Consider the following 12685-nt stretch of genomic DNA (forward strand, 5'->3'; position numbering starts at 1 on the left):
ATTTTAAAATGATTTAATTAAAACTATCCATCAAAATTTCATACTAACTTTTGTTCTAAACATCAGCTTAATAATGAAATTAATTTAAATTCTTTATTTTGACAATTAATTAAAATAACGACTGAAATATGAGAAGAGTTAAATAGCTAACTCAAAATAATTGTAAGGCAAGAAAAAATATATTAGTCATTGACCTATTTGATCAAATAATATAACTAAGAGGTTTCATATTAATGATTTTATATTTACTGGCAGATATTGAGCTTTAAACTAATTAAAATGTACACCCAAGCAATTAGAAATCGGGGTAAGTTAACATATTGTTCACTTTCTCTTTCATTTTTCCATTATATTTTTGTTTTTGTCTTGTTTATATGCAAACATTATCATTATGGGTGAATGCTCTCCTTGTTGCCAACCCTCATAGTTTCCAGGCAAGGTAATATTATCCAATGGCCAGATGTTTTCTTGCAGAATATTAGTAATGAATGATGCAGCTTGTATGACAATGACTAGCATTTTATAATTATTGTGCAATGTTAAGACAAGGTAGCACGCACGCACGCACGCACGCACGCACGCACGCACGCACGCACGCACGCACGCACGCACGCACGCACGCACGCACGCACGCACGCACGCACGCACGCACGCACGCACGCACGCACGCACGCACGCACGCACGCACGCACGCACACGCACGCACGCACGCACCACGCACGCACGCACGCACGCACGCACGCACGCACGCACGCACGCACGCACGCACGCACGCACGCACGCACGCACGCACGCACGCACGCACGCACGCACGCACGCACGCACGCACGCACGCCACGCACGCACGCACGCACGCCACGCACGCACGCACGCACGCACCGCACGCACGCACGCACGCACGCACGCACGCACGCACGCACGCACGCACGCACGCACGCACGCACGCACGCACGCACGCACGCACGCACGCACGCACGCACGCACGCACGCACGCACGCACGCACGCACGCACGCACGCACGCACGCACGCACGCACGCACGCGTCTATATCTTCTGCAAATCTTAGTGATATTTACAAGATAGATTCTGATTTTAAAGAGATGATAGAGGAATAAAAGTAGGTGGACATTTACTATATCATTGACTTAAGTAACCTGGACCAACATGACAAAGTGGATGCCAAAATACTGATGGTAGTGATGATACACATACAAAAGTTGTGGTGTGGTGCAATTGAAGAAAGGTTTTTCTGAATTTAAGGATACAACTTCAGACAGATTGCCATTTTTTTCTTTTCTTTTTACTTTTTCTCTTTTTTTCCAAAGATATTTGGAATATAGTTTAGAATAAGTGTAGATCGATGCCAGTGGCACATAAAAAAAGCACTATCCAAATGCAGCCAATGCCCCTTGACTGGCTCCCATGCCAGTGCTGCTTGACTGGCTTCCATGTCGGTGGCACATAAAAAGTACTCACTACACTCTTGGAGTGGTTGGCACTAGGAAGGGCATCCAGCTGTAGAAACCTTGCCAGATCAGATCGGAGCCTGGTGCAGCCTACTGGCTCATCGGTCCTCAGTCAAACTGTCCAGCTGATGCCAACATGGAAAACAGACGTTAAATGATGGTGATGAATATTTTAGTGATTAATTTTCTTTTATTTTATTTTAATCAATTTCATCCAATTTAGGTATAATTGGTTATCGGCAGAGACGTCAAGAACATCAGCTGCAAGCTCATCTTGCATTTGATGTTATCTTTATGATTTGTTGGGGACCTTGTAAGTAACAGTTTTCTTTTATCAGCAAACCTTTCTTGTGATATGTGACCAATATCTTTTTAATACCTATTGGTATTTGGCTCTAGATCAGCTTTTATAAAGCAAACCAAAGCTCAAAATGTGATTGTCTGATCTTCTGTGTTTTTTAAACTTTTTTAAATGAATTTTTTTTTATCAGCATAGAATAGCTAAGACCTTATTATTTCAGGTACTGTTATAGTGTAATATCAGTAAGGCTTGCTTGCTATTTCTAAGATTGTTAAATGTTGAGAAGCCTCTCTCTTAAGTTCTTATTTATAGTTAAAAGTTTAAAGATCCATGGTCCTATGTATACACTGTTTCTATTAGTTGGACTGGCATCTTCATCTTGATTGTTGCTTTCGTTACAATCAAGATAAAGGCACCAGTCTAACTAATATAAACAGCATATTACTTACATTCGACAGATATTTGTCCTCATCTTGTTTGTTGCTAACACATTTTGGCTGATATGCCTTCCAGCCTTCTTTGGGTGTCTTGGAGAAATTTCAAACCTGGGTTGTCATCCCTAAGGTATTTTTTGATATTATTATTGTTCAGGTCACTGCTTGGAATCGAACTCAGAATCATGGGGTTAGTAGCCCACGCTCTTAACCAATACACCTGGGAGTTAGTAGCCCGTGCTCTTAACCACTACGCCATATGCCCATGGGAATATGGCATAGTGGTTAAGAGTGTGGGCTACTAACCTTAAGATTCTGAGTTCGATTCCAAGCAGTGACCAGAATAATAATGATAATAACATCGAAAATCTTAGGAATGACAACCCAGGTTTGAAATTTCCCCAAGACACCTGAAGAAAGCTGGAAAGCATATCAGCTGAAATGTTGTGTTAACAAGAAACAAGATGAGAACAAATATCTGTCGAATGTACATAATTCCTCATCTCTTAAATATAGAACTGTATAAACAACATACATAATATAAATTCCTCATCTCAGAAATATAGAATTATATTGGGTCAGCCCATAAATAATGCCGTTGTTTTTCAATTGCATGAACTAAAAGTTGGAGGGGAACAGGATAAACTACCTGCATCAACTTATTATAAAAGCAGGTAGTAATTTTACCTTGTCCTTATTCTTAGTGTAAGTTTTGAAGAGTACAGTTCAATTTTAGGCCATTTTTTTCAAAGCTATAATGGATGTGACAAAGGTGCATATTTGGCATATTTTGCTTGGAGTTCAATAGAGGCAACAACACAATGGAAATTGTAAGAAATATTAATGCAGTATATGGGGATTGGACAATAAGCATAAGCCAGTGTCAATGGTGGTTCCAGAAATTCTGAGCCAGAAACTACAGCCTAGAAGACAAGCCTTGTCTTGGAAAATCTGTAAAGTTCGCTGGGAATGTCCTGCAAACTCTGGTAGAACAAAATTCCATCGTAAGTGAGGAACTAACAGGATAGCTTGGATTTGGTCGTTCAGCCATTCATTGACACCTGCGTGCCATTGGAAAGTGACCATCCTTGGTTTCAAGATGAAGTGTTCTTCCACCAGGATAATGCTTGGTCACATACAGCGAAGTTGACATTCCAATGACTGGAGCAGTCTGAATGGGGAAACAATGCTCCACTCACCATATTCGTGGGACATTGTCCCATCTGATTATCATTTATTCTGCAGTCTTAAAAATCATTTGGACAGAAAAAATGAATTCTGTAGATGATGTCAGAACAGTACTGCAGGAGTATTTTACACCACGGACAAGTGAATTTTGAAAGAGGGGACTTGCAAGTCTACCAGATAGATGGAAGAGCATTGTAGAAACTAAAGGAGAGTATATTTTAGATTAAAAAAGTACTTTCATCATCATCATCATCATCGTTTAACGTCTGCTTTCCATGCTCGCATGGGTTGGATGATTTAACTGAGGACTGGTGAACCAGATGGCTGCACCAGGCTCCAATCTGATCTGGCAGAGTTTCTACAGCTGGATGCCCTTCCTAACACCAACCACTCTGAGAGTGTAGTGGGTGCTTTTACGTGCCACTGGCAGGAGGGCCAATCAGCCAGTACTGGCAATGGCCATGCTCAAATGGTGTTTTTTAGTGCAACCTGCACAGGAGCCAGCCTAGCAGCAGTGGCAACAATCTTGCTCGAATATCTTTTCATGTGCTGCCGGCACAAGTGTTAGTAAGGCGAAGCTGGTAACAATCATGCTGGAATGGTGCTCTTAGCGCTTTGTTTATCTTAATTTTGAAAAATAAAAGTATAAAAAACCACCGCATTATTTATGGGATCACCCAATATTATCCATAGTCCTGTTTGAAATGATAGTTTACGATTTTGAATACGTGTGAGAAATGTAACAAAAACAAAAAAATTAGAATACTATACAGTGTGATCAAAACCTCCCAAAGGAATTTTATCTTGGTTACAGAATCTGCATACCCTCTTATATATATGCAAACAGTTTTGAAATCCTCAGAAATTCCAGGGTCCTGATATTTATTTCCTGCACCCTATCTCTTAGTTTCTGTGATATAATGCAAATAATTGAGTATAGAAATGGAAAATGATTAAAATCTAGGTACCATTATGTAAATAAATAGGTACTAATAACGATCATGGTTATGATTTTTTTATTGATATTTTATCTTTAAGGTGACAGGCTGGCAGGATTGTTACCAAGCTGGGCAAAATTCTTAGCATTTCATCCGTCTAAGCATCCTGAGTTAAAATTCTGCCAAAGTCAATTTGCCTTTCATGCTTTCAGGGCTGATAGTGACAATACATAGTGACAGTTGATCAAATCCACCCCAAATACTTGATTGGTACTTTATTCTAACAAGCAATGGCAGAGCATAATGCAGTAAAGGAAAAACTTCTCAAAGACCCTTAAAATTATAATGGCTGTTCCTGTTGAATTAGCTGAATTGAAATAAGATATTAAGATACATCCATCTAGGATCAAGGATACTGGCCACCAACTAAATATATGTGCCATATTCTGCAAGTACTTAAAATTTTGAAAGGTTTTAACTTAGATTGCCAAAACAAAAAGAATCATGGGTAATTTCAGGTAGATTGGTATCAAAAGGATTAAGTTAGCTCATGTTACAAATACCGGTTTAATAATGACAACATACTTAACTAAATATGCCATTATTTTCAAAATTAATTTCAACATCAGACTATGTATTGGCTCTGGATATATCGCTAAAGCAGTTATGGGATATGACATATCAGCCTATATTTCTTATAGGTTTAAGAAATGATATGCAGGTACAATTGCAGTGTGGGTGATGTGCTGGACTTCAGATCATCTAATCAGAAATTCAAGTCTGACATTATTTGTTTCCTTCATTTAGTATGACTAAAGAAGAAAATGGGTTGCATTCATATTTCACTTTTGAATAGTTAATAGTAAGAATATTCAACTATAAAAACAATTGTTCTGGCAAATAAACCATCTCCCTCTGGCATGTATTGAGAAACTAGATATAACTAGATATATTAGCAGATCCAAAAAAGTGTGTGTAAAAACAGAGGGCAGAGTTGTGACATACCAAAATGACTAAGACCAGTAAAAGTGTGTAGGTATGCATGCATGTATGTGTGTGTATGTATGTATATATATATATAAAACGTGTGTGTATACATACATATATATATATTGATAGAAATGGTAAGACAACAAAAGAATGAAAGAGACCTCGATATTATGTAAATAGAGGAATTTATCTGTAAATGTAATATGTGACAATTATTCGGTAGCCATGATAAAATTCCGAGTTTTGGATGTCGGGGTGGAAATCCACACCGCTATCTCTTCAGTTATTCGGCCATCGGTAAAAATGCTATGAAAATGACCGAGAAACAAAGGGAAATTACTGTGTGATTGACCGTTATTAAGACATATATATATAACACTCACTCACTCGCAGTCAAATGAAAGAAACACAATTAGCAGGACTTGCATATATTACTATTTATAACAGTTTGATTTGGTCCCATGCAACTCAATATTTTGTTGGCTTCTTACAAAACTGTGGCTCATTGGGCTCGGGTAGTAGAATCATTATATTCCCTTTTACTGATTTCAGCTATTTGATTGTGGTTGTACTGCAATACTATCTCTAAGGTATAATAGCTTACATCAACCCCAATAATTATTTCGTTTTCGATTGTATGGTTGAAATGATCCAAAACACAGCTGTGGGAAATTTGAACTCAGTGTATTTAGCACAAAATATTTGGACACTCAACCAATTCTGCCATCACCCCATCACATTGATTTTTATATAATTCTTATATAACACTCATTTTGAAAAAAAAAATTACACTAGCATTTTTTAAATGTATCTAATGTAATTATTGTATGTGATATCTTTTTCAGCTATTATCATCAATATTATCATGTTATATAACAGCTGCAGCCATACCCCAGCTTGTATTTCTGTGATAATCTTCTTATTACAGGTAAGTGACATGGCTTTAAGCATAACTACAATAACTAAAAACTTTAATATTTTAGTAGTAAGCTTCAATAAATTTTGTCAATCAAACAAGAAAAAAATATGAGCTTTGCTTAAGTGCTCAATGAAATGGCTATAGGGGTAGTTTAATCATACATCAGCTCTGATTGTATAGTCAAAGATGGTATTAGATCAAGACCATCTCATCATTTTATATGTCAGTGACCACATTGCTCAGAGTATCCTATATTTGATAAGACATGTTTTGAGGGAAATTTGGTTGCTGTTTTAGCAGGTTCAGTGACCATGTAGAGCAGGCACAGGCAACTTTTTCAAGAAGCAGGCTGCATGTGACAGGGATCATCAGATGGGTTGCATTTCTTAAAATTTTGATGGTAATTTTTCATTGAGCATACAATTCAGAAAATCCTATGGGTCACAGTTTACCCATGACTTCTTGACTTGAAGTACTAGTAAAGTTGGAACCCTCTATTCTATGGTCTGTATTTTAACTAACATAATCTCATAGTAACCTTACAATATTTGCAAACATAACTATATACTTTGTTTCATTTTGAGGAATCCAAGTTTAACATTTTATTATTACCATCTTGGTTTTTGTTTGTCTACAGGCAATATTGGCACCATCACAAGGAATTATCGATTTTGTTGCCTTCTACTTCAATGTAAACCGCTGGTGCTTGTTTTTGGCAGAAGATGACCCAAATATCATGACACCACTTCTACACAGCAGTTAGCAGTAATTTTGTTTATATTAAAGATTGTTTTGATTCAACTTGAAAGTCTAAAAAAATTTACCATATCAAGAACGCCAGGTAATAATAGAAATTTATTGCATCACCCTTGATAACGAAGAGATGTGAAGAGGAAATAACAAAAAAAAAAGCTTTTGTTAAATCATTTCAACCACATTCTTCCAATTATAATGATTATCAAGAAGAAAATAAGATATTTCAGTCTTCCTACTTCTCCAGAAAATATAAGAAATAGTTGGGGGTGGAGTTGAGTTGGAGAGAGGAGGTGACTTACTGACAAATGATGAAGTATTATTGTTATGATTATTTGTATAATTATAAGTCATTATTGTCTTTATGTTAGATAAAATACTTAGCAGTATTTTGTCTGTCATTGTTCTACGTTCAAATTCTGTTGAGTTCGACTTTGCATTTCATTTTTCCAGGGCTGATAAAATAAGTACCAGCTGAGCACTGGGGGGTTTGCAGGAGGCCATGTAATTGACTTACCCTCTCCCCTGAAATTACTCACCGTATGCCAAAGTTTGAAATCATCATTATTATAATTATTCTTATTTTTATAATTATTATTCTCATTAGCAGACCAAATAAAATTCTTACCAGCATTTCTTCTGGCTTTACATTCTAAGTTCAGATTCCAACATGGCTGACATTGCCTTTCATGGTTTCAAGTTTGATAAAATAAGTACCAATTGAGCTCTTGTGTGTGTATGTGTGTGTGAGAGTCAGTCAGTCATTGTAATCGAATAGATCCTCTACCAAAATTTCTATGGTAGAAAGGATTATTATTATTATAGCAGTTAGAAAATCCCTTGTGGTATTTGTTCTGGATCTTCACTTTCAAAGTTCAAATCCATTCTGCTGAGGTTGACTTTCCTATTATCTTTCTGGGGCTGATAAATTAAGGTACTGTTAAATGCATTGAGGACAGAATTAGCTTCAGCATAGAAGATTGTACAAATAAGTATGTCAGCAATTTACCATGTTAAAAAAAAGATAAGACTAGGAACTGCAGGTCTTGAGCAATTGGCTTTCCAAAACTGACATATATATTATGTAAGCTGAGACTGGATGCTATGAGTAGTCTGTAGGTTTGTGTCATATTGCACAGTCGGATGGCATACCTCTACTCAACTACCGAACTCTCACTTCCGACGGCTCCGGCTCGCTCTACCAAAACTTTCTTTCTTTATTAAAGGCATATAGCCTGAAACAAAGAGGGGACATCACAAAGACAGACAACACAAAACGTGGGGTACATAAAACGAATTGATGAAATATGAATGAAATTATTGAATGAAAAATGCAATGGCTTACAAGTTCCATTTTACTGTTCTAATAATACATTTATCAGTCTTATATGCATTTTTATAAGTCTCTTATGCATTCCATTAATTCATCAAACTTGATAATGCTTGGTAAAGTCTCATACTGAAAGTATAAACCAGTATTTCTTATCTTGTTTCCTAACAATGCCACCAGCCTATCAGCTCCGTCTTTCTCCATCAGTACTACTCTTTCTTCTCGTCCAAACACCTTATCTAATCTTATCCTTATTAAATTTTTTATCTTCATTACCTTCTTCTAAATCTCCACATCCTTGTCATACAATATCATCATTTTCAAATGTCGACCAGTTGGCTGCCTTGTTTGTGTCACGTAATCCTTTATCCTCCTCACTTCCTCTTTCCACTCCTATTTCTCTTCTCTGTCTATTTCTTCTTCCCTGCTTGTTGTTGGCTCTAGTTCTGGGGTTCGAATTTCCTTGTCACTTTTCTCTGCTACTTTTTTGCTTTGCTCTTTTCCTGCCTTTCTTTTTTATATTTTGGCTTTTTGGTGGTGACTCCACTCTTGTTCTTTTCCTATCTGCCACTGTTTTTTCCTTTTCCTCTTCCACTACTGCTTCTTCTACCTCTGTCTGGTTTTGCTCTTGTTTATGGGGACACCTTGCTTGCATGTGTCTCCTACTTCTGCAGTTGTAACATATAGGAGGTTTCCTCTCCACTATGACTCTCAATCAGGTCTCATCAGGGAGCGACAGCTCCTCTACTATCTTATGCAAATCTGGCAGGGTTATATGTATCATGACTTCTAGACCATACCCCCACCAGTTGATCTCGTTCGACTTCTCGACCTTTATCACCTGCACTTCCTTCTTGCAATTGTAGAGGATGGTTGCCACTAGCCATGCCTCATCTATCTCCGAGGGCACTCTCCCTATCCTAACACTTGCAGCTCTTTTTCTGCAGTAAGTCAGCAAGAGTTCCCACTTGGCTGTTCTCAAAGGCACAGTGGAGTCCTTTTTGCTTCCTCCTCACTCATGAAGATCATCTCCACTGTGCCATACTTCCTTCCTCTTTTCATGACGCTGTTCATCAGTTCCTCAGGTGACATCAACATTATCTTGTCGCCTTCCTTTCTCAGTAGATTCTTGCTAGCCTTCATCTTCCTGGGCTCGACCTTTATTTCGTATGTCTCCAGTGCTTCCTCCTCTGCTTGTCTTCCAGTTGCAGCTGCATAGCTGTGGCCGCCTGCTGGTGCCTTCTCCATTTTCCTCAACGGGAAAATTTAACAATACAAAAATTTAAAAGTGATAACAACGGTATTAATAACAGCAATATCAACAATAAATTCACTTCTACTCACTAATATAACTCAACTTCGACTTCAAAATTAACACCTGTTAACTACAAAATTCGATACTCAACAACCGACGTCTAGACTTCTCCCTCTATATCTACGTATTGGGCTAGCCTACTTCATCGTCTGGTGGCGTCCACACAACACCTCCCCTTTTGAGTTTTTTAAACCAGAATTTATCTATTTTATTTCCTCGGTGAGAAACTGGCATATCTTTTTCTCTTAGCGTTAATTTACACCATTTCTGTAGGTTTTCTCTTCCTGTTCGACCTACGTGTCGGTTCTGCTTTTGCTTGTGGTTCTGGGATCTGGAACAAATCATACCATAAATCCATTGGTTCTTCTAGCCTCTCTTAGTTTTTGTTATATCTTTTTTTTAAATTGGTTTAAATGCCTTCTGTGTTTATATTTGGTCCTTTTACCATGTACATCACATTACCCAGACGTCCAGTTATACTTCCTTGTTCCCAGTCCTGTTTTCCGTTACTATATATTTTAAAATACACTTTGTCACCTGTGTTAAAAAATTTCGTTTTTTTTCCCGAATTTTCTATTTTCTGTTTCCTGCTCGGCAACCATTTGTCAAAATAGAACAAATTTTTCTAGAAAACATCAAATCTGCGGGTGACCTATCCGACTCTGCATTTGGATTCGGTGTTATTCTATACACCTGCAAAAACTTTGTCATATTTTTATCTTCAAGGATTTCCCATCTGGTCTTCCTTAAGGCTCTCTTGAATGTGTCGACGAATCTTTCTAGTCGGGTCTCATTGAAGAGCACCAACTCCTCTGCAATATTATGCCAATCCGACATGGTTATGTGTATCAAGGCTTCTACACAATAACCCCACCAGTTGATGTCTCTTGACTTTTCTACTTTGATGATTTCCACCTCATCTTTACAGTTGTATATTATGGCTGCTACCAGCCATTCTACATCCATCTCCGGTGGCACTTTTCCAATCCTTACTCTCGCGGCTCGTCTTCCGCAATAGGTAGGTAAGAGTGCCCACCAAGTTGTTCTCAAGGCCATAGTGGCATGTCTCTTCGCATCTTCTTCACTTGCAAAACGTACCTCTACAGTACCATGCTTCCTTCCTCTTGTGTAGAAGGTGGTCACGTCTTTTATTTCTTCTAAATACTCCTCAATATCTTCTATCTCTTCCACTTCAATCTTTTTTGTAGCCACATTTAGCGTTCTGTAAACGGTAATCTTTTTTCCGCTCTGTACAGCGTCCTTCGGCGGTATAATTCGAAGGCCTCCCTTCTCAAGTACTGTTCACTCCTCTGAACCTCTTCCTTATCAATCATAACAGTCCTTGTCCCCAGTGACGCGACACTTTTCGCTGCAGCGACCCTCGCATAGCTATCCATAACGGAGGGACCACGTCTCTTCTTTCACCAAAGATGGAAAAAAACCCCCGCAAAGCAACAGCAAGCAGCACATGCGAAGCGTTTTATCAACTTTTTCACCACAAATCCCCAAATAAGGGGTAAAATCCAGTAAGGCGACATAACATTGGGACATTTTTTTTATTATCCATACAGACGTACATAGAGGGGCAGTACAATATGATCTGGGGGTCATATATAACGAATGAATTGGTTAAAAATTTAAAAACATAACATCGAATGGGGCACAAAAGACATTAACAACAATGAGGACAACATGAGATTAAAAGCAGACAGGGTTGCTACGAGACCTGTCCTTTTAACTGACACCTTGCTTTTCCATTATGACATGCTCACGCAGGGTTTTTCACTCCCAACATGCGTGTAACACGTGTCCATCGTTTTTGAAACACACTCTGTGACAGACACCTTCTCTCCAGCCTCACCTTTCTTTTCAGGTGAAACGTAAAAACATTTACCAAGGCGGGACCATATATGAAGCAGTCTGTCACAAAACCTTTCATTCTCGACTTCCAAATCACCTCTTTCATAATTGCTACTACTATGAGAAAACAATTCTTACCCTGATCCATAAGGAAGTCTGGTGGGTTGATTTTTAGAATCGATTCAGCTGATAGCTGTACTCTTCTCACATCTGACAACAGGTGTTCCGCATAAACCCACACTTCTGAAATGCCAGGACACTGCATAATAGTGTGCAGGACAGTTTCCACGTCCCGCTCACATCTTGAGCAGGCCGACGGCCCAGGGTGTCCGTGTCTGGTGAGTTTATATCGAACCGGTAAAGCTCCTCTGTAACATTGCCAGGCCAGTGACTTTTGGAAGTTATTCAGTGTCCTTGGTCCAAAAGTTCTCTGGAACAGGCCAACCAACTGGTTATCATCGAGACTCAGGGTCCTCCCCAAGTTATCGTCATTTCCAGCCTCTACCAACCTGCTATAGAACTTGCGGTGGTACCGAAACCACTGGTATTGCCCGTGTTGCGGAATCGGAGAAATGCCTTGCGGCACTCCTTGTACCAGATACTCGACATTACTGTGACGAAACCTGTTTTCTCTATCTCTAAAACCGGTAAAGCCGGGGAACATCTGTCTTGTGAGTGGAGACCACTCGATTTGGAAGTGAAGAATGAAAGCGCATCATTAGCCAAGGCACCCCCTACCCACCCTTTAACGGCTTCTGGCAGCAAATAGAACGTCTTACAAGGGGAGAGAAGCCCTTCCACAAAAAGCGAAAGATTTGTCTTTCCAACTTGCTCAACCACGAATCCGGACAGGGCACAACGGTTAGGCGGTAAGTGATGACCGATGCGATGAACACATTGGCCACCTCCGCCCTCCCTTTCAAGGATAGCCACCGCCCAGACCAGGTCTGGACTATGTGGGTCACCTTGCCCGAAACCTCTGACTAGTTCATTTCTATTTGGAAATCTGGACCAATCCATATTCCTAGCATTTTAACCGGGCCCTCCGTCCAGTGTCCTACGACGCTATTCGAAGGCATCGACTTGCACCCCTAGGTGCCGAGTTGCAAGCCCATTGATTTTTCCCGGTTAATATTTGCTCCTGCCACCGTCTCGTAATCTTAATGGTTTCACCTACTTGCTGAAGGTGTT

At 39.1% G+C, this 12685-nt stretch overlaps 1 protein-coding gene across 1 annotated transcript in view; it reads left to right on the forward strand.

The window, feature by feature from the left end:
* Nucleotides 1-12685, forward strand: part of LOC115209512 (aquaporin-9-like) — a 200740-nt gene that overhangs the window by 44819 nt on the left and 143236 nt on the right. Inside the window, exons 10-13 of the mRNA XM_036501207.1 lie at nt 256-307; nt 1690-1779; nt 6163-6245; nt 6874-7077. Of these exons, the coding sequence (XP_036357100.1) occupies nt 256-307; nt 1690-1779; nt 6163-6245; nt 6874-6999 (351 nt within the window). The 3' untranslated portion in view covers nt 7000-7077. The remainder of the gene's footprint in view (nt 1-255; nt 308-1689; nt 1780-6162; nt 6246-6873; nt 7078-12685) is intronic.

The sequence above is a fragment of the Octopus sinensis genome, linkage group LG3 (genome assembly GCF_006345805.1).
Source record: "Octopus sinensis linkage group LG3, ASM634580v1, whole genome shotgun sequence".
NCBI lineage: Eukaryota > Metazoa > Mollusca > Cephalopoda > Octopoda > Octopodidae > Octopus > Octopus sinensis.